Here is a 23,759-nt window from a genome sequence, read left to right on the forward strand (position 1 = left end):
GGCACCTGTAGTCCCAGCTACTTGGGAGGCTGAGGCGGGAGAATGGCGTGAACCAAGGGGGCGGAGCTTGCAGTGAGCCGAGATCGCACCACTGCACTCCAGCCTGGGAGACACAGCGAGACTCCGTCTCAAAAAAAAAAAAAAAAAAAAAAGAGAATTAGAGAGTGCTTAGCAAAGAGAATTAGAGCGCTTAGCAAAGAATCTGGCGCAAGAAAGAAGCACTCAGTAAAGGTTAGCTATTAATATTATCATCATGCAAATCCAAAGGGGCTTAGATATTTTCTTATTTATCTTTTCATTCTTCCTTTCTTTCCTTTTCTCTTTTCTGTTTTTTTTCCCATAAATAATAATAATAATAAAGCCTCACAATTCATTCAGCAAGGTGGAAGTTTATTTAGCTCTCAGACAAAAGTCTGGATGTGAAGTAATCCAGGATGGGTGTGGCAGCTCTGAAACCCAGGCTTCTTCCCTCCTGTTAGGTGTGGCCCTCATCCTCAATATTCAAGATAGCAGCTAGAGCTCTAGGGATCATGTCTGCGTTCCACATAGCAAGATGGAGGAGAGGAAAAGAAAACTCAGGAAGGACACTTCCTAAAGGTTGCTTACTCCCACCCTGGCCTGGAGTTAATCACCAGAAAGGCTGAAAATGTGACCAATATTCCAGGTAGTCATGTACCCAGAAAAATGTGATATTGCAATGGAAAACTGAGAGGAAGAAATATGGAGGAACAATTATTGTTCCCTCATGTACCCAACCCTAGGAGTCTAACAGATTTGGGTCATTCCCCAGAAATCCATTCTCATCCAGCTTTTACCTGCTTATTTCTCAGGTAGGGAACACCTTCCCCAAAAAAGGTAGTTGCATAGTTTGCTTATCCTACTCAGCTTGGCTTACTTTCTTTCTAAATTCCTCTTATACCTTTTACCTCTCATCCACCAACTTCATTCATTTTCTAACTGTCCAATTTTAATAAGCAATACAATTATTATAGAAAAGTTAGAGAACACAGCTAAGCATTTAGGAAAAGAAGTGTTTTTTTCAACATTCAAAAATCTCACCATTTAGAGATAACCACTTCTAAAATATTAGCCTATAGTCATCTAACATTTTCCCTACGTAAAAATATACATGTGTATTTATAATGAAAATCTAGTCTACATAATTGTTCTTAACCTCTTCTGTTACACTTAATGGTATATTATCAGTAATGCTCAATGTTATTAATTATAAAAAAACATCAATTTTAATGACTGCAAAGTTTTTCATTGTATGGGTATGGGTATATAATAATTTATTCAACCAGTTCCCTGTTTATTCCACAGCATTATGTTAAGCCCCCTAGTACATACATCTTTGCTCATTTGTCCACCAGTTTCCTGGGGATGAGCTGTGTTCCTGTGGTTTTCTCATCCCTGGGGTCTCCTTACTGTATCCCGGGACCAGCAGAAAAGGGCACCTCCACCATTCCATCAGTGAAGTATTGTTAGGTCTTATCTCTACCACTAAGCTGCTCGGAATTTTTTTTCAAATGAACATTGTGGATTCAGGAGATCTATGAAGACCTAAATTAATGCCTCTCTATACCCCATTGCATGAATAGCAAGATTATAAATAGCAAGACTGCTACAATGAGAGGTGATTACATAATCCCACTGCTTGGAAAAGCACAAAATAAAACACGACACTAGGTGACTGAAGCACTTCCTCTTAATCTGTTAGAACTTGCAGTTTGCCAAGCAGACTTCAAGCAAGACTGGAGTGAGGCCATTTCTATGTGAAAAAAACAAGTTCAATTAGTAAAAATGCATTTGACTGAAATAATTATTTAGACAACTGATTTGACAAATGATTATGCTTGAGCTGATTTTTTTTAAAAACTGACGATTGATCTCTGACTAATTGTTTCTTTGTCTCAGCTGAGCTTCCTAATGATCCAAATGCTCATTTTATAAATGAATACAGTTTAAGAAAGATTAAGTAACTTGGCCATGATTACACAAATGGAAAGAAGTGGAGCCAGAATTCAAAATCAGTATTCAGATCCAGAAAGAGTCACTGACTCCCCTCTCATAGATGTAGAGTCAAGTTCACGACCCTGTGCCTTGCATAGTGATTAAGAAAAAGGGTTCTAGCATCAGGTAGTCTGAGTTCATGCCCCATATCTGCCATTTCCCAGCTGTGTCATCTTATGCAAGTTAATAAACCACTCTGTGTCTCTGTCACCCTATCTTATAAATGGGGATAATGAGTGTCTATCTCCAAGGACTACATAGATTAAATGAGATGGCCCACATACACACTTAGCACATAGGAAGTGCTCAGTAATTAGTTATTAATATTATGCAGGTGTCATCTGAAAACCTTGGCTGAAAGGGTCATAGACATGGTGGTCATCAGGGTTCAGGTGTACATGTGAAGGTTTGTTATACAGGTAAACTCGTATCATGGGCATTTGTTGTGCAGATTATTTCATCACTCAATGAATGAGACTTCCCGTTGCTCCTCGTTCTCCCCAACATTTACCATTGTCAGTGTTTCAGATTTTCACCCTGCTAGTAGATGGGAAAACTGACAATCATGCCTGCAGGTCTGATACATGCATCTGTAAGTGTACATGCAGCCAAAGCAGAGGAATCCAAAAAGCAGCTAGTGATACCAGAGCAAGTCCCCATATATACTGCACCACCGCTCCAGTCTAAATATGTTGAAGAGCAGCCTGGTCATTTACAAATGGGCTTTGCTTCCATCTGCACTGCAACTGGTCATTATACTGGCTGGTGCAAGGGTGTTTATGTCTTTGGGAAAAATGGGATAATTGATACAGTAGAATTTGGAAAAGATGCTCATGTCTATCTGAAGAATCCTCCTCAAGATTTTCTTCCAAAAATGGGAGTTATTACGGTTTCAGGATTGGTGGGCTTGGTTTCAGCGAGAAAAGGTTCTAAGTGTAAGAAAATTACTTATCCTCTGGGACTGACTACTTTATGAGCAACTGTTTGCTACCCAGTTTGGTCAGTAATAATTGCTAAGGTAACAGGGGAAAAGGTATATGCTACAAACCAGCACATTTTTGGAGCAGTTAAATCATTGTGGACAAAAGCAGCAAAAACGAGTCACTCCCTAAACCTAAAGAAAAAAAACTAAGCTAGGATCCTCCACCGAAATAGAAGTACCTGCAAAAACAACTCACGTCTTGAAACACGCAGTGCCCTTGCCAACAGAACTCAGCTTAGAAGCAAAGACCAAATCAGAATCCAACTCAGGTGCTACACAATTCATGCCTGACCCCAAGTTCATGGATTGTGGGTGGTCCCACCCAGAAGATATAGATAAGTACAGCACTGGAAGCTGAAGTAGACTGCATAGAGAGACTACGTAGAAAACTACAGATGTGTGAGGTTGCAAATAATGATGAAAAAAATCATGTAATGGGTAATTGATACATAGAGTATTACTTAAACCAAGTTTTTCCCTTACCTCTCCAAATGTGCAATTTGATAAATTACATAAGTGGTTAACACACAAACTGTGAATGCAATGCAAACAATATTAAATGATTGATGAGGAGACATAGGTAGATGTATTAGCTTGAATTCAATGACCTTTAGGGGTATTTATTTTAAAAAAAAAAAAAGACATGAACTCCAGTGAGACCAAAATCTGTAAATGCATGTATGTGTATATAAAGACATACATATATATACGTATAAACATATATTTCTGCTCCAGCTTTCCCAAATTAATGTCAGTTAAATTAGAATGGTGTGTGGAAAGATGTGTTTCCCTCCGTGTTTTGTTTTGTTTTTTTTTGTTTTTTTTTTTTTTTTGCTGATTTCCTAGAGCTGGAATAAAATATCCATGTTTTATGGGGAAAAAAAATATTATGCAGGTATGCCCCAGAGAAAGTGTAGATTCAGTTCCAGACCACCACAATAAAGCTAATACCATAATAAAACAAGTCAAACAATTTTTTTTAATTTCTCAGTGCATATAAAAGTTGTATTTGGCCAGGCATGGTGGCTCACACCTGTAATCCCAGCACTTTGGGAGGCCAAGGCAGGCAGGTCATGAGGTCAGGAGATGGAGACCATCCTGGCCAACATGGTGAAACCCTGTCTCTACTAAAAATACAAAAATTAGCTGTGCATGGTGATGTGCGCCTGTAATCCCAGCTACTCAGGAAGCTGAGGCAGGAGAATCGCTTGAACCTGGGAGGTGGACGTTGCAGTGAGCCGAGGTCGTGCAACTGGACTCCAGTCTGGCGACAGAGCAAGACTCTGTCTCAAAAAAAAAAAAAAAAAAAAAAAAAAAAGTGTGTTTACACTATGCTGTAGTCTATTAAGTGTGCAATAGCATTATGCCTAAATAACAATATATCTAACTTAATTTAAAATACTTTATTACTAAAAAAAGTTAATGATGTTCTGAGTCTTCAGCAAGTTGTAGTCTTCTTTCTGGCAGTGGGTCTTGACTCAGTATTGATGGCTTGCCACTTCACCTTGCATTTTTATGTTACAGAGAGCTTCTTTTCTTAAACCTCAGACTGTCTCTGCCAGCTTCAAACTTGTTTCCTGCAGCTTCCTCGTCTCTCTCAGCCTTCACAGAATTAAAGGAAGTTAGGATCTTGATCTGGATTAGGCTTTGGCTTGAGGGTCTGTTGTGGCTGATTTGATCTTCTACGCAGAGCAGTCAAACTTCCTTCATATCAGCAATAAGGCTGTTTCACTTACTTTTCATTTATGAATTCACTGCGGTAGCACTTCTAATTTCCTTCACGAACTTTTCTTTTGCATTCGCAACTTGGCTGTTTGTCACAAGAGGCCTAGCTTTTAGCCTATCTCAGCTTTAGTCGTGCCTTCCTCCCTAAGATTAATCATTTCTAGCTTTTGATTTAAAGTGAGAGATGTGAAACCCTTCCTTTCACTTGAAAATTTGTAGGCAGTTGTAGGGTCATTAATTGGCCTCATTTTAATATCGTTGTGTCTTAGAGAATAGGGAGGCCGAAGAAGAGGGAGAGAGATGGGAGAATGACCAGCTGCTGCAGCAGTCAGAACACAAACATTTATCGATGAAGTTTGCTGTCTTGTACGGGCACAGTTTGTGGCGCCCCTCCAGACATTACGAGAGCAACATCAAAGATCACTGATTACAGATCACCATAGCAGACATAATAATAATGAAAACGTTTAAAATATTTAAAGTTAGTAACAGTTACCAGAATGTGACACAGAGACACAAAGTGAGCACAGGGTGTTGGGAAAATGGCGCTGATAGACCTACTCAACACAGGTTGCCATAAACCTTTGATTTATAAAAAAACCCAATATTTGCAAAGCATGTTAAAGCAAAGTACAATAAAAGGAAGAATGTTTGTATCTTCTGTTCCTCCAGACTCTCAGCTAAGTACATATCTTATTGGTCTGTGCCATTGCAGGTACCTCGAGCAAAGGCCTTATGCAACTACAGAGGGCAAAATCCTGGTGACCTAAGGTTTAATAAGGGAGATGTCATCCTTCTCCGGAGACAGCTTGATGAGAATTGGTACCAGGGGGAAATCAATGGCATCAGCGGGATCTTCCCAGCCAGCTCCGTGGAAGTCATCAAGCAGTTGCCCCAGCCACCCCCGCTCTGCAGGGCCCTCTACAACTTCGACCTACGAGGCAAGGACAAGAGTGAGAACCAGGATTGCCTGACCTTCCTCAAGGTAGGATTCTGGGTGAATCCTAGAGTCACCTGGGACCACATAGCAGAACCAGAGTTGCTTGTTTAATATTTGCTGATTTTTAAAAATTGTATTTTAAATATATTATTATTTATTATTTTATTCATAAAATATATTTTGTCCATAAATTATATATATATATATGTGGTGCATCTATATGTAATATGTGTGTACAATTCAGACTACATGCAAGTGAAATCTCTAGAGAAATCTACAAATAAGTGATAGAAGTCTGTAAGCCTTTTTTATTGTAATTACAAAAGTATTCACTCATTCATTCATTCATTTATCCTGAAACCATTGTAGAAACATTTGAAAATACAGATAAGCAAAATAAGGAAAATATTATACCACTATATAGATACAATCACTGTCAACAGCTTGAATAACACATTTGATTTATTCATTCTATCATTCTATCACTTTTGAGCACTTACTCCTTGCAGGTCCTGGGAATAGGACGTGAATAAGTCAGAGTCTCTGCTGTCCTCACAGAGTAATAGGAAGAACAGATACATGGACAGACAATTACAAACAATTTGATAACATGCTATGTAAAACTACAGCCTCTACCTCTTTATTACGTATGTGTAAGGGTATTCTTGCGACCAAGTTATGGTTACCTAATTCTTCTCATGTACAACATTCTATCTTGTTGTAAACATCACATTCAAAACACTCCAGACACGCACGATAACATAATCGTGCCTTTCTCCATAAATAACCTCTTATAAGACATGTTTTCCAAACATTAATTACCCTAAGATTTCTTGTGCCTCTCTTTTTCATTAGATGATTCCCCACCATTTGCAAGTAATGACAGTTGTACTGAAGTCTACACTACTTTAACTCTCTGTATTCAGTATTTGTTATTCCATAAACATTCACATCTCTCATAGAGACCACAGTTAGAGTTATTTTCATTCTTCACCACTCGTGATAAGTAGATCAAATGTAAGTATAAAAAGTGGCACTGCTACAATAGCTTAGGCAAGGTCTTTCGTTTTACAAAATATTTTTATTCTACCACTACCAGAAAGGAGATTTACTTCAGGTTTTCTCAAACTAGACAACATCTCTGTCCTCCATATTCTGAGATAATGATCTTTATTATTGCTATGGAACCTCAGAGCAAGACTCCTAAGAAAGGTCATTCTGCAGCCCACACAGCAAAGTGTAGACCTAGACTACAGTTAGAGGAAGGTCAGTTCAATTCCACAAACATTTATTGAGTATTTACTTTGTGCCAGGCATTAGACACACAGCTGGAGGAAGACATAAGGGAGTATCATCGTCTGTGTCTCTCACCCTTTCTGGGAATTTGTAAACTGGGGCACTTACTTCACACACTCGTTCATTTCTTGAGCCCATCCATGTGCCAAGCTGGCCATTGGAGATAAAGTAATGAGTCACTGTTACCTTCACAGAGCTGGCAATCTAGTGGAAGAAACAGATATATAAATGGGAAATTATGACAAAGAAACCAAAAGAGAGGATTTGACCCATTCTGGAAGGCTGTGGAATACACAGACTTCTAGGAAATCTCATGTTCTAAACTCAGCATATCCAAATTAAACTCAAGATCTTCCTTCCCAAAGCTGTTCTTTTCCTAGTGCTTTCTAGCTCAGTGAATTGTGTAATTTATTCAATGTCATATATTTATTCCTGCATGCATGCATTCAATAAATATTTATTGGCTGACTACTAAAGGGGAGCCACTATGTTAGGTGCTAGGGACAACAAAGATTAACAAAACAGACAGAGGCTCTGCACACATGGAGTTTATGGTCTGATAGGGTAGACAGACATTAAATAAATAATAATCTCTTGGCACGGTGGTTCACGCCTGCATTCCCAGCACTTTGGGAGACCGCGGCGGGCAGATCACTTGAGGTCAGGAGTTTGAGACCAACCTGGCCAACATGGCGAAACCCCACTTCTACTAAAAATACAAAAATTAGTCAGCGTGGTTGCCCGTGCCTGTAATCCCAGCTACTCAGGAGACTGAGGCAGGAGAATCGCTTGAACCCAGGAGGCAGAGGTTGCAGTGAGCCAAGTTCGCGCCATTGCACTCTAGCCTGGGCAGCAGAGCGAGACTCCGACTAAAAATTTAAAAAAAAAAACAAAAGAAAGAAATAATAACCTATAAATGCATAATTGCACATGTGTAAGAGCAGGGGCCCCCAACTCCCGGACCACTGACCAGTACCGGTCCGTGGCCTGTGAGGAAACGGACCGTGCAGCAGGAGGTGAGTGGTGGGCAAGTAAGCAAACCTTCATCTGTATTTATAGCTGCTGTGTTTATAGTAATGGGTCGCGTTACTGCCTGAACTCCACCTCCTGTCACATTAGTGGCAGCATTAGATTCTCATAGGAGCGTGAACCCCACTGTGAACCGCGCATACAAGGGATCTAAATTACATGCTCTTTATGAGAATCGAATGCCTGATAATGTGAGCTGGAGCAGTTTTATCTTGAAACCATCCCCTATTCCCTACCCTCTATCCCCACCTTCTACCCCCCGCATCCGAGGAAAAATTGTCTACCACGAGACCGGTCCCTGGTGCCAAAAAGGTTGGGTACCGCTGTGTAAGAGGAAGCTAAGAAAGGGTATAATGCAGTAACAGATTTAAATTTAAATTAATTCTAATTCCTGAGGCGCATGGAACAGAATGTCAGAGACAGATCAGAAGGTCTTTAGTGGATGAATATACAGGTTGAACTTGAATGTTGTATGGACACAGCAAGGTGTTTCTAAAAAGGCATTAAATACAAATAATCACTGTGTCCCATATGGCTTCATTTGTGTGAGGTACAGGAACAGACAAAATAAATGTATAATACTAGAAGTCAGAGTGGTGGTTGCCTCTTAACAAGTGGTGGGAAAGGGCACAAAGGAACCTTCTGGGTGCTGGGAGTATTCTATACCTTCATCTGAACAGGGATTTCATGGATATACTCAAATGTAAAATTTCTCAAGATGTGTGCACTTTATTGTATGCATGTGTGTATGTTTTTGGAAAGGTTTTTAAAAAATATGTATGTTTATATGTGTGTATGTTTTGTCTTGATAGAAAAGAATCTGGAAAAAATGTGTTATTCAAGCTGTTGACAGTGAATGTATCTTTATTGTGATACAATATTTTCCCTGTTTTGCTTACCTGTATTTTCAAATGTTTCTACAAATTTACATATAACCTTTTATAGTGAGTAAGAAAAATCTGAACAAAAAGTTGCTTTATGTTTGATGCATTAAAAATTGAATAGGTTCTGAAAAGTCTTCAAAATGAGCATAAAATTCATTTTTCTTTTTGGAAAGCTAAAAGTCCTTGTCCCTATGGCTTCCATCTTTATTTCTCCATCAGATAAATTTAAGTGAAAAGCTTGGACCTACTGGTGATTAAAAATTAGAAACATTTCTAAGTTTTCCTATTGGATTCCATTGATTCTCCAAATTATTTCTACTCCCCTATGGTCTCAGTGATACAAACACTGCCCTTTATGGAGAAAGTTCATTTTAGCAAAAGACTTCCCAAATAAATCAAGCACAAGGTACATTTCTCACACTTTACACCATCTGAGACTCCAAACTGATCTCTGCTGAGAGCTTTTACTGCCTGAAAATGAGAGTAAATGCTGACCATGAGAACTTCTCTTTCAGGATGATATCATCACTGTGATCAGCCGAGTGGATGAGAACTGGGCAGAAGGCAAGTTAGGAGATAAAGTAGGCATCTTCCCTATCTTGTTTGTAGAGGTACGTGAGTATCAAGTCTACATCTGATTTACACTTATACAGATATATGCATGTGCTACAGTGATGCCTGAGAGCAATTGCTATTTGCTATGAGGCTTATTTCAGAACTAACTAAAATCTCTAAAGATGCCAGACAATAATACCCAATTCTGGCAAGCGTCTGGGGAAATAAGCCTTTTCCATTCTCCTGATGGGAATGTAAATTGGTGAAATCTGTCACATGCAAACTCAAATAAACTTATACCAAAAATATTAAAAATGTGGGCCTCCTTTGAGTCAGTAAGTCCATCTGAGAGTTTATTGTAAGTAAATATTTAAATAAGTATGCAAAGATAAATGTACAAAATATTCAAAAATGTTCACCATAACATTAGGTGATGGTATATAATTATGAAAAAAAAAGAAATACTCTAAATAGTCAACAATAAGGACTTCATTTTTTTTAATTGTGGTAATGAAAAAAGTGTCTCTCTATGGATAATACTGTAATACATGGAGAATAATATTTAATATCATAAAGTGTTTGATATGGAAAGATTTATGATTCATTGTTAAGTTTTTTTAAAGTTTAATAGGTATAGAGTTTCAGATTTGTTGGATAAAAGAGTTCTAAAGATCTGTTTCATAACAGTGTGAATATACTTAACACTACTGAACTGTACACTTAAAAATGGTTCAGAAGGTAAATTTTATGTTACATGTCTTTTATCACAATAAAAAAATAAGTTGGACCATATGGAACTAGCTTTTAAATATATGTGTGTTTATATAAATGGATAAAGGACTAGAGAATGATATGTACCAAAATGTTAACATTTGTGATCACTACATGATGAGATTCTAGATGCTTTTCATTTTCTTCTGCCAAGTTGTATTTTCTAAATCTTCTGAAATTAGCATATATTTATTACTTCTATTTTTTAAAGAAAAATCTTCTTTAAAAAAAAAGAAAGAAAACATGCTGGGCTATGTATATCTCCAGCATAATATAACCTGTCCAGTATAATAACCTCATTAGCCATGAGCCTCACTTTAGCTTGAAGCAAGTCATTACATATTTAAAAGAGAGGTTTCATTGTTTAACTGCATTTACTGGGTGCTTAACATGCATAAAGCATTAAAAATGAGTAGTAGAAAGCTATGAAAGAAGTAAAAGGCGTGCTGTCCACCCTAGGGGCTGGAGTGTTTGAAACAGAACAGACCACAGTTGAGCAGAAGCAACCAATTCTTCTAGTCATAAGAGCTAAAGCAGGTTCTGAAATGAACGGTGTACCCAAAGCATTGCACAGCTTTCAGGGTTCTCTGTACCTCCTCTACTCCATCAGTGTTGAAGGAAGATATGGAGGAAAGGTCCAGAGAGGCTGGTCTTCTTACTGTCTCTGCTAAACTCATTCCTAATTCTCATTCCTAATGCCTTTTCTCTTGCTGGGGCCCCTTTCAGATGCAACACCCAATTCTCTTTACCTGTTCAAATTTCACTTATTTTATAAGGCTCAGATAGAAACCTACTTTGTTCATAAAATTTCAGCAAGTAGTTAAACCCTCAATGGCCTCTTGCCTCTGAATATCTGATGAGTGGTTAGTTGTACTTCACAGGCTAGCCTAACACAGAACAGGCACTCTGTTAAAAAAAAAAAAAAAAAAAAAAATAGCTTAGCAAGTGAATGAATGGAAAATAATTCGGAAGGTAGTCAGAGCTCCCAGGGGAAAAAAATTTTTAGGGCAAACCATTCACTGTGACCCTGTCCTAAACATATGTTTAATTATTCAACTAATTTTTCATTGAGTGCCTGCTATGCCAGGACCTGTGCCTAGTTCTAAAGACACAAGACAAACATGGGTCCCTACTCTCAGAGACTATAATGTCAGAAAGTATTCCAGTAATTACAAGTGTGATGAATCATGTAAAGACTGAAGTAGCCAGGTGTAGTGGCTCATGGCTATAATCCCAACACATTGGGGGCCAAGGCAGGAGGATTGCTTGAGCCTGAGAGATTGAGACCAGCTTGGGCAACATAGTGAGACTCCTCTCTCTACAGAAAATTTAAAAACTAGTCAGGCATGGTGGCCCACACTGGTCCCAGCTACTCCAGAGGCTGAGGCAGGAGAATCGTTTGAGCCCAGGAGGTCGTGGCTACAGTGAGCCATGATTGTGCCACTATACTGTAGACTGGGCAACACAGCAAGACCCTATCTCTAAAAAGAAAAAAAAAAAAAGACTGAAGTAGAGGAAACTATTAGGGAGTTATGATGTGCAATTTACCAGGGCAGAAGTTCAGCAAATGCCACTTATGCCAAGATCTGACAGATAGATAGCATTTTAGGTAATGGAGGTAGCATGTGCAAAAGTCCTGCAGGATGAGGAAGTGTGGTGTGGCCAGGGGAAAAAGGAAGTACCAGAGTTGGAGCTTAGAGAGCAAAAGAGGAACAAAAAGCGAAGCCAGGGAAGTAAATGGAAGACAGATCACAGAGGACGTCGTAAACCATCCCGTATAGTCAGGATGGGCTAGGTTATGCCGTGGCAATAAACAGCACCAAAGTCTCAGTGGCTGAACAAAGAAAATGTTATTCCTCGCCTACATTCCATGTTCAGTGCAGAGTGATGAAGGGCTCTGCTCACCTAGTCACTCAGGAACCCAGACTAATATGGCTGGGCCATCTGGTAGCTGCATCATCTGGAACCTGTGGGCTTCCTAGTTTCCACAGTAGGGACGTGTGAAGAAGAGTGAGTTGTATCACCAACTAAATGCCTCGTTTCAGAAGTGACACTTGTCACTCCCACTCACAGCCCATTAGCCTGAACCAGTCACATAGCCTGATCTGATGTCAAGTCAGCTGAGAAGTATAAGGGAACACATGAAACATTGGGTATCATTGCCTCTGCCATTTCATAAGAAGTGTGGATTTGACCCAAAAGCCAACAGAAGCCATTGAAAGGTTTTTTAAGTGACCAGATTTGGGTTTCTTAAAGACTGCCCTGGCTGCAGTGGGAGGAATGATTTGAAGAGGGAGAAGAAAGCAGAAAGTGCAGGTAGGAGGCCCCTGCATTGCCCAGTTAGATGACTGTGGATTAGACCCATAGGTTCAGGGACCTTTCAGGAGGTAGAATCCACAGGACTTTGGGGTTCACAGAGGCAGGGATAGAGAAGAGAAGTGGTCAAGGACAGCCCCACTTCTTGATTTATGGACATAGATCAGTGGCAGAGCCATCTGCTGGGTAGGAGCCTTTTCTGAGGAGGAAGTTAGGATGATTCAGAGTCAATGGTTGACTCTCCAAGGACAGAGGGCAGCTGCAATTAGTACCTCGTTGGACCCATATGAGGCGCTTAAATATTTATGGAAATTGTTCCCTGGTCTCCTGCATTATCTTGAGATGCTTCTTCATAACTCTGGGCTGGGGGGAAGTCACCAGTCATCTTATTACCCATTTCTGAAACCCATTTCCCAAAACTTCTCCATTTAATGATTATTCATTTGGATACACTTTCCGGCCACTTCACCTCTAAAATTAGCGAGTACAAGAACCGTCAAGATTATCATTAAACTAGCCAGTGCTTCATTTGTTCTCCTAATTGCTCGGAGGGGAAAAAGATAATCAAGTGGTTGCTCTACTCTGGAAACCTGGTTTTCAAAAATTACCTGAAATCTAAATTGTGCTTTTTAAAGCAGCACTTAAATTTTGACTCCAGTCATTTCATTAAGACTAGCACTTGCTGAGAACTCTTTAAACAAGTTTTGAATTACCAGTGTCATGGAAAGCAATTGGAAGGAAGGGAGGCTTTCCTTTGAGCATGATGTATGTGTGTGTGCATGTGTGTGGGTGTGTTTGGCATAAACAGGATTTTTCTTGTTAATGTTTCATTTCACGTATTGAATTGCACCTGCATTAAAAGGTGATAAAACAAAGGATGAGCCTATGCTCATTCTTATCAGGACTCCTCCAACAGAGCCTGCCTGGGTTATATGAACTTTGCTCAGCCCAAGGAGCCTCAACAATATTGTTTCAAATGAGTGGGTGCAAATCTAAGAGACCTGCAATTCTTCCCCAGCAGAGCTATTAATCATATTGGCAGAGGACAGGGCAGATGCAGAGTCTCCCGGGGCCCTTTGTCAGTGTTCATGTTAGAAAAGCTGATGGTGGTACTCACCTGGGGACAGAACAATTAGGGGGAAGCAGAAAAAATTAACTTATTTCATTATAGCCATGAATGGCTGTATAAAGAACTTTACTCATTCAATTCAGAGTGCATATTGCCCTTTTACTGGGTGAACAATGGAGGGGCAGGTGCCCTGGGGCCTCTAAGTCATTGTTCCTAGTTCAAGCTGCCATCAGAGCTTGCCTAAACAATTTCAGTAACTTCCTAATTGGTCTCCCTACTTCTGTTCTGGCACTTCTAAATAGCAACCAAAACGAGCTTTTTATTTCTTTTTGCTTGTTTGTTTACATACAGCAAAAGTTACTCTAACGTCCAGTTCTATAATTTTAATAAATGCATACAATTGCGTAACCACACCACAATCAAGACGTAGAATAGTTCCAGTAGTCTGCCCTGAAATTTCTCATGCTGCCCCTTTATAGTCAGTTTCTTCCCCAACTCATAACCGCTGGCAACCACCAATCTGTTTCCTGCTCCTGTAGTTTTCTTTTTCCAGAATGTCATATAAATGGAATCATACAGAATGTAGCTTTTTGAGTCGGGCTTCTTTCATTTTGGATAATGCATTTGGAATTACCATGCTGTTTCATGTATCAGTAGTTCATTCCTTTTTGATGCTGAGTAATATTCCGTTGTATAGATGTGCCAGAGTTTGTTCATTCACCTCGTGAAAGACGTTGGAGTTGTTTTCCAGTTGTTGGCAACTATGCATAAAGCTGCTATAAATACTTGCATACTGGTTTTTGAGTGAGCACAAGTTTTTATTTCTCTTGGGTGATTACTTAGGAGTGGAATTGCTGGGTCAGATGCTAAGTATGTGTTTAACTTTCTAAGAAACTGCCGAACAGTAGCATGAGCTTTTAAAAGCATAAAGCAGATCATATCACTCCTCTACCTAAGTCCTGCCAAAGACTTCCTATTATATGTAGAATAAAATGGAAGCTTCCGAGGCTCTTGTGATCTGGCCCCTGCCTGTCTCTATGGCCTCTTTTATCATCTTCTCCTTACATGCTCTGTTCCAGCCTTCTCTCTGTTTCTTTCTTCTGTCTTTTTCTCAAGCAAGCTGAGCTCCTTCCCTCTTTCGGACTTTCACACTAGCTTATGGTGCCTCTTCTGGGCATGTTCTTACCTCCATTTTCACATAGCTAGCTCCTTCTTATCATTTGTTGTTTCAACTTAAATGCCCTCTTCTCAGCAGATCTTCCTCGACCCCCTAATTTAAAGTAGGTCCCTCCCCCAATCCCTCTCTATCACATCAGAGCACTTATAATTACATGATGGTTTCTTGTTTAGTTGTTTACATGCTGGCTCTGTCACTTATAAGTCACCCCTTCCAGGCCTCGGCCTCCTTATCTTTAAAGTGGACATAATAATGCTCATTCCCCTATTGAATGAGTTTTTCACAATATTATAAGCTTCTTGAGGTAAGAACCACATCTTTTTTAAAATTTTCTTTTTAAGAACTTTATTTATTCCTCAACAAAAGTCACATTCAATAAAATTTTCTGTCTCAGTTATTTTAATCCTCTGTACATTATCACTAAAAAATTCTTTAATGGGCAAATTTCTTTTACCTCTATAGTTGGATTTCTAAATTAGAATGAGCTATGGTTTTAGAGGGCAACTGGTAACAATTATAAAAACGAAAATTTAGGTAATCATCCAAAAATTTAAGAGTTATTGCACTAACTCTTGTTTGTCAACATGTTTCAGATTTCCAAAGGAAATGAACCCACAGGGGCCCTCAGTGAGTAGGGTACTCAAAATATTACTATGTATTTCTTGTGAGAATGGATCGATGTAGTGGGGAAGACAGACATAACACAGTGGTGTACTGGAGTTGGCTGGAACTAGATCACAAGAGCTGGTTGTTACATTTTCAGGAATTTTTCCAGCCAGGTGTTTAACCATTGGTGGCTTGAAAAACTCTACGAATCAGGGATTTTTTTTCTTTCTTCTTTGTTACTTTTTTTTTTTTTTTCTGACAGCTGATTTACTAACACATCACTGACTAAGAGACATAGAACAAGGAAGAAGGGTGATTACATGAACATATTTAAAGGAAGTAGTAAAAGACAGTCTTAGCATAAGAATTCAGGGTCCTGAATGCACTTACATTCTGGCCCAAACACTTATGAAATGTATGAACTTGAGCAACTTCATTCACTCATTATTCCACAAGCACTAAGCATCTACTCTGGGGTACAGGAGAGAATCATGTGTAGAAGGTCCCTGCAACCCAGATAGCTAACAGACTAGTGGGGGAAAGGCAAGTAAAGGATTGTGGTTTGGAGTGAAAAATACAATGATCGGGAAACACAGGGGCTGCTGGGAGCACCAGGAAGGGGAAGTGGCCAAACTAGCGGGGGATTCCAGGATGGCTAAAGGAAGAGGGGAGAAGTCCACTAGGTGAAAACAGCCAGAAATGACTGGGGAAAATGGGTAAAGGAAGAATAAATATACTCAGCCAGGGAAGAGCATCATGGCTTATTAAGTAAAAGAGTAATACTTACTTTGCAGGAAAGTTGGGAGAATGCATTAATAGAGCAAAGTCATGAGGATGCATTGATAGAAGATGGAAGCTGTTACTGTGCTCACCAAGGAATGAGCATCTGAGCCAGTGACCGAGGAGGTGGCATCTGACCTGGTTTCAGATGGGTGTGGGTAGGAACTGGCTACGTACATTAGATCAGGAAGACAAACCTCTCATTGGACCTTTTGTCTTTTCAGCCAAACCTCACCGCAAGACACCTTCTAGAGAAGAACAAAGGTCGCCAGTCATCCCGCACAAAAAACCTGTCCCTGGTGTCCTCATCCTCCAGAGGCAACACATCTACCCTCCGTAGGGGCCCAGGGTCCAGGAGGAAGGGGCCCGGGCAATTTTCCATCACAACAGCCTTGAACACTCTCAACCGGATGGTCCATTCTCCTTCAGGACGCCATATGGTAGAGATCAGCACCCCAGTGCTTATCAGCTCCAGCAACCCCTCTGTGATCACCCAGCCCGTGGAGAAAGCAGACATTCCTTCCAGCTCAGCGGGACAGGTAGGGAAGAATCTCCTGAGATTAGGGCACTTTTGAATTGGGCAAGTGATTCATACCATGTCACAAGCAATATTTGATGTTTACTACTAGCTAAGCACCCAGAATGCCCTACTAGTAACTAATGCCGTATGTATTCCATGTCAGAATTGTATAAACATTTTATTTCATCCTTGAACAGCCTGTGAGTTAGGTGTTATTACTATTATCCTCATTTTACAGATGAGGGATCTTAGGTTTAGAGGGGTTAAACAACTTATCCAAATTCTCACAGATACTTTTCTTTCCCTTGCTGAGAGCCATGATATCATTCCTGTCCCTTAGAGAACTTCCCTCCAAAGAGATGATGGCACCTATTTTCTCAAGAGTGTTTTGGCATCATAATTTGAGATTCACTGTCCCATCCTCTGGCAATGTATTAGGCATCAGATGGAAAGAAAGCAAAAGAAACAAAAAGAAACTATGGGTTATTGAATGTTCTTAGGACTGGTTACCTACATTTGTAGGACCCAGTCCAAAATGAAAATACAAGTCCTTTGCTCAAAAATAATCAAGAATTTCAAGATGGGAACAGCAGAGCATTAAACCAAGCAAGGAGCCTTGTGTGGCTATGCAAGTCACACACTGGTGAAGCCAGCCCTGGGTGTTTCCAGATGGAGTACCTAATAAGATAATGCATGTAAAGTGCCTAGCACCATGATGCCTGCCATATACTAAGCATCCAATAAGTGTTAGCTCTTAATGCTATTGTTGTTAACCCTGGTCACTGTGTTGCCAACTGAAGAGAAATAAACCTGGGGTGGTCGTGGCAATCCAGAGGCTGAAATATTTCTAGTAGCATATGGCTATTTATGTTGAAGGGTACTTTAAAAGATGAAGGAGTTGGAGGAATGAGGCAAAGTAATTAAGAAGAGCTGAATGTTGGGTATTCAGCTGAAAACACTCTTTGGGACCACGCAGGTGGCAACTTGAAAGGGCAAAACTCAACTTGTACTGATATTTTTTTTTTTTTAAGGAGCCGTAAATTTTGTTTTTAAACATGAATTTCTACCTTGGGATTAAAAGGCTTAATTGGACTCTAATCCCTTTTTAACAAGACAAGGAGGAAAGAGAAAGTCAAGGGCTCCTCAAAGACCTGTGTGCTATTCTGAAAGGAAAACAATCACCTCCTACAATGCTTCATATCTTATACCACTGTCTGGGTCACTAAGAAGTTGGCTGCTCATGTAATTCTGCCCACCACCTGCACCACATGCACACACATACACATACACACTTTCTCTCTCTTTCTTCTCCATTACACTTCCCTTGCTTTAACAAAAGCTATAAAACTTTCTACATACACACTGCACTTCTTTACAAGTACATATTAATATATGCTTTATGCCCAAAGTTCTCCTTCACACACACACACACACACTCTCTCTAAAATGGGAGCCTTGTGACTCACAATTAAGCCAAAGAGTCATAGAGTTTTTTGAAAGGATTCTTTATATATAGTCATAGATATATAAAGTGCAGCCCACACTCAGTAGAAATAAGCTAGCTCACTTAGCTCTAAGTTGACTTCGCAAAAGATTTCACCAGAGTCATTTTCCGTATGCTTTTAAAATTCTTATTCTGGGCATTTATGTCATCTACGGAGGCTGGACTAGAGTGGGAGAAGCTTAGTAGGATTCAAAACACGTATTATTCCTTAGTAGTTTTCACAAATAGTGAGAATTCCACAGTATGGCATTCACACATCCGATGACCAGGGAACCACTTCACAACAGCCTTTTCTCCACTCAGATGGCTGTGGATTGGAAGGATTTCTACGTATTTGACCAAAGGTTGTAAAAGCACACTCGAAATGGCCCACTTATGACTTCTATCTAAAGACAAGCAGGAAGTTGAGCAAATGACAAGTTCTTTCCTTTTCGCTAACATTCTTGAGAGCTGTGGTTGGGTCTAGTTCATCACACTACCCCTCCCTTCCCCACTCCAGCAACCCACATGGTGCCTAGACCCTAGCAGGTACTCAATAAATCAAGGAATCAAGACTTTTAACGTAGATATCTGGGCAGGTGGTGGTGACATATACGTAGGGAAGACTGGAGAAAAAATTAATTTCTTAAAGAAAGATTACAGATTAGTGTAACTCTTCCAGCCAATTAACATCTGTTGAATGCTTACGATGTGCTAGTAACCATAGTGAGTATTGGAGATTCCACTACCAAAGCAAGAAGAGTAATATAACCTCAAACTAATATGAGATGGATGGATCTATAGGTAAGTAGGTAGGTAGGTAGGTAGATGGATGCATGGATGGATGGATGGATGGATGGATGGATGGATGGATGGATGGATGGATGGATGAATGGATGGATAGATGATTGATTGAGTGAGTGAGTGAGTGATATCCTCTAATAGAAAAGTCTCCTTTTACTCCCAGTCTCCTAAGCCTCCCCTCCATTCCAAAACTGTAATAAAAGCCTTGGTAGGGGAGGTATTATCAACACTTTATAGCAAGGTAATAAGGCCCCAAAAGAAAAATGATTAAGCCAAGTTCGTGTAATTTAGTAAAGAGTCTGGATTGAATTTAGAATTGTCTAATTGTAGAACGTAACCTCCTATCACTATACTGTGCTATCAACTAAGGCCACGTTAGGCAACATTCTGCCAGTGTAGTTTATCCTGGATGTCTGCAGCCTCCCTTTTCTTGGTTGTCTTTACTTGACTCCTTTTGAATGGTAAGGCCTTCCAGCATTCTCTTCTCCACCCACCCCCTCAGTCAAGAATTTGTCCTAAGTCTTTTGCACCTGAAAAAGGCTTCCATTTACTATCACTTTGTTTCTTTATGAACTACCAGTTGTGTCCGAACATTGTGTATGGTGCTGATGGCACCAAGAATAAGCTGCTGCCTCATTCTCCTCCTGTGGTAGAGACAAGTCTTGGATTGTCCCTCAAGTCTCAAACCCAAAAGGGTAGCAATTGCTACCCTTTCATAATGAGGAGCCAGAGCCAGGAATTTTTTTCCCCTTTGTCGTTGTGTCTTTCCACCTGTGGGAAACCACTTGAAACTTCTGGATAGAACATCAGGAAATGACCTCACAGATGAACTGCAACTACAGACAAAAAACAGTGGCACTTGAAAACAATTCAGGATTAGACCTGAAGATGCTGAGTAAGTTCTGTGGAAAACTGCAGTGCAGGAAGTTAAGTGGGTGGATTGAAACCAATGCAGTTGGCCTCTAGGAGAGTCCTGGAGACAAAGAAAGTCAACTGCACGTGACACAAGTTAGAAAGAAGTCCTTCAGAAATGCCTGTTTGGGGAAAGTCACATGTGCAGGGCCCTCCCTGGAGATTCTAAAGTTGACTTGGTTCAGGATGTGGAGCCTGCTCGCCCCACTGCCTCCCACACTCACAGAGCAATGAAGCATTCTTGTTTTCCTAAGAAGTTCTGCTCCTCAATACGCCCTCTTTCTCCCCTTCCCCTCCCCCTCCCCATCCCTATCCTTCAGCCTCCCTCCTTCTGTATCACAGATGCAGGGTAGCAGAACTGCTCTGCAACTGGAAAGCTCTCTTTCCCTCACCTCCTACATTCAGCTAGTCAGTAAGCTCAGTGTGCCACCTAAATAGTTATTGCTTTTGCCCATCCCATTTCACTGCCTTAGTTTGGGTCTGCATCCCTTGCCTAGACTATTGCTCCAGCCTCCTCACTGACCTCCCAGAGCCCACACTCAATCACTTCGCCTCACCCTGCCCAACCCCTCCCACCCCCATCCATACTTCCCGTAATGGCCTCCATAATGACCTCTTGCAAAACCCAAATCCCTTCAGCCACTTCTCTTCCCCAAACTATTAATGGATCCCATTATTGAGTGATCACGACCAGCCAGAAACTACAATAAGTGATTTACAAACATTTGACTCTCCTCAAAACTGTTCAGAGTAGGTATTGGTATGCTCATTTTACCAAACGGGGAAACTCTGGGAGTGAAAGATTAGGTTTTTTCTTAGTCTTTTTTTAATTTTAATTTTTTTATTTCAGTAGCTTTAGGGGTACAAGTGGTTTTTGGTTACATGGATGAATTGTATAGTGGTGAAGTCTGAGATTTTAATGTACCCATCACCAGAGTAGCCTACATTGTACCCAATAGATAATTTTTCTTCCCTTAACCACCCTCAACCCCCCTCTCTTCTTCGAGTCTCCCATTTCCATTATACCACTCTGTATGCCTTTGCATACCCATAGTTTAACTCCCACTTAGTGAGAACATACAATGTTGGTTTTCCATTTCTGAGTTATTTCACTTAGGATTATAGCCTCCAGATCACACACACACACACACACACACAAACAAACACACACACACACACACCACATTTCTTTATCCACTTATCAGTTGATTCCTTATCTTTGCAATTGTGAATTGTGTTGTGATAAACATATGCATGTGCGTGTCTTTTTGTTATAATGACTTCTTGTCCTTTGGGTAGATGCCCAAAGTGGGATCTACTTTGGTAGATCTACTTGTGGGATCAAATGGTAGATCTACTTTTTGTTATTTGAGAAATCTCCAAACTGTTTTCCATAGAGGTTATACTAATTTAAATTTCCGCCAGCAGTGTATAAGCGCTCCCTTTTCACCACATCCATGCCAACATCTACTGTTTTTTCACTTTTTAATAATGGTCATTCTGACTTGGATAAGGTGGTATCTTACTGTGGTTTTAATTTGCATTTCCTTGATAATTAGTGTGATATTGAGCATTTTTTGTATGTTTGTTGGCTGCTTATATATCTTGTATATCTTCTTTAGCCCACTTTTTAATGGGATTGTTTGCTTTTTTCTTACTGATTTGAGTTTCTTGTAGATTCTGGATATTAGTCCTTTGTCAAATGCATAGTTTGCAAATATTTTCTGCCATTCTGTAGGTTTCTGTTTACTCTTGTGATTATTTCTTCTGCTGTGCAGAAGCTTTTTAGTTTGCTTAGTTTCATTTATTTATTTTTGTCTTTGTTGCATTTGTGGTCTTAGTCATAAATTCTTTGCCTAGGCCCATGTCCAGAAGAGTTTTTCTAGGTTTTCTTCTAGATTTTTTTATGATTTGAGGTCTTAGATTTAAGTCTTTAATCTATCTCAAGCTAATTTTTGTATATGGTGAGAGGTAAGGATTCAGTTTCATTCTTCTGCGTGTGGCTATTCCATTTTCCCAACACCATTTATTAAATAGGATGTCCTTCCTCGGTTTATGTTTTTGTGTGCTTTGTCAAAAATCACTTGTTTAAAAGTGTTTGGCTGGCCGGGCGTGGTGGCTTACGCCTGTAATCACAGCACTTTGGGAGGCCAAGGCAGGCAGATCATGAGGTCAGGAGATAGAGACCATCCTGGCTAACACGGTGAAAGCCCGTCTCTGCTAAAAATACAAAAAAAATTAGCCGTGCGTGGTGGTGGGCACCTGTAGTCCCAGCTACTTGGGAGGCTGAGGCAGGAGAATGGTGTGAACCCGGGAGGTGGAGCTTGCAGTGAGCCAAGATCACACCACTGCACTCCAACCTGGTTGTCAGAGTGAGATTCCATCTCAAAAAAAAAAAAGAAAAAAAAAAGTGTTTGGCTTTATTTCTGGGTTCTCTATTCTATTCCATTGGTCTATATTCCTACTTTTATACCAGTACCATGCTATTGTGGTTACTGTAGCTTTGTAACTTAATTTGAAGTCAGATAATATAATGCCTCCAGATTTTTCTTTTTGTTTAGAATTGCTTTGACTATATGGGCTCTTTTTTGGTTCTATATGAATTTTAGGATTGCTTCTGTGAAAAATGATGTTAGTATTTTGATAGAAATTGCATTGAATCTGTAGATTGCTTTGAGCAGTATGGTCATTTTCACAATATTGTTTCTTCCAATCTATGAACATGGAATGTATTTCCATTTGTTTGTGCCATTTATTATTTTTTTGGCAGTGTTTCATAATTCTCCTTGTAGAGATCTTTCACTTCCTTGGTTAAGTATATACCTAGGTTTTTTGTTTTTCTTTTTATACTTTAAGTTCTAGGGTACATGTGCACAATGTGCAGGTTTGTTACACATGTATACAAGTGCCATGTTGGTGTGCTGCACCCGTTAACTCATCATTTACATTAGGTGTATCTCCTAATGCTATCCCTCCTCCCTCCCCAACCCCACAACAGGCCCTGGTGTGTGATGTTCCCCACCCTGTGTCCAAGTGTTCTGATTGTTCAATTCCCACCTATGAGTGAGAACATGCGGTGTTTGGTTTTCTATCCTTGCGATAGTTTCCTCAGAATGATGGTTTCCAGCTTCATCCATGTCCCTTCAAAGGACATTAACTCATCCTTTTTTATGGCTGCATAGCAGTCCATGGTGTATATGTGCCACATTTTCTTAATCTAGTCTATCATTGCTGGACATTTGGATTGGTTCCAAGTCTTTGGTATTGTGAATAGTGCCACAATAAACACACATGTGCATATGTCTTTATACCAGCATGATTTATAATCCTTTGGGTACATGCCCAGTAATGGGATGGCTGGGTCAAATGGTATTTCTAGTTCTAGTTCCTTGAGGAATCGCCACACTGTCTTCTACAATGGTTGAACTAGTTTATAGTCCCACCAACAGTGTAAAAGTGTTCCTATTTCTCCACATCCTCTCCAGCACCTGTTGTTTCCTGACTTTTTAATCATCGCCATTCTAACTGGTGTGAGATGGTATCTCATTGTGGTTTTGATTTGCATTTCTCTGATGGTCAGTGATGATGAGCTTTTTTTCATGTGTCCGTTGGCTACATAAATATCTTCTTTTGAAAAGTGTCTGTTCATATCCTTTGCCCACTTTTCGATGGGGTTGTTTGATTTTTTCTTGTAAATTTGTTTAATTTCTTTGTAGATTCTGGATATTAGCCCTTTGTCAGATGGGTAGATTGCAAACATTTTCTCCCATTCTGTAGGTTGCCTGTTCACTCTAATGGTAGTTTCTTTTGCTGTGCAGAAACTCTTTAGTTTAATTAGATCCCATTTGTCAATTTTGGCTTTTGTTGCCGTTGCTTTTGGTGTTTTAGTCACGAAGT

General features: G+C 39.9%; 1 protein-coding gene and 1 pseudogene across 8 annotated transcripts in view; both read left to right on the forward strand.

Moving 5' to 3' along the window:
* The window catches only part of SH3RF2 (SH3 domain containing ring finger 2), a 145,935-nt gene that overhangs the window by 57,947 nt on the left and 64,229 nt on the right, over nt 1-23,759 (forward strand). For all 8 annotated transcript variants that reach the window (XM_028849816.2, XM_077937314.1, XM_015141123.3 and 5 more), the window contains 3 exons: nt 5,436-5,705; nt 9,385-9,480; nt 16,368-16,682. In XM_028849816.2, the coding sequence (XP_028705649.1) occupies nt 5,436-5,705; nt 9,385-9,480; nt 16,368-16,682 (681 nt within the window). The remainder of the gene's footprint in view (nt 1-5,435; nt 5,706-9,384; nt 9,481-16,367; nt 16,683-23,759) is intronic.
* On the forward strand, nt 2,448-3,473 carry LOC106998976 (MICOS complex subunit MIC27 pseudogene; annotated as a pseudogene).

Source organism: Macaca mulatta, chromosome 6 (assembly GCF_049350105.2).
Source record: "Macaca mulatta isolate MMU2019108-1 chromosome 6, T2T-MMU8v2.0, whole genome shotgun sequence".
NCBI lineage: Eukaryota > Metazoa > Chordata > Mammalia > Primates > Cercopithecidae > Macaca > Macaca mulatta.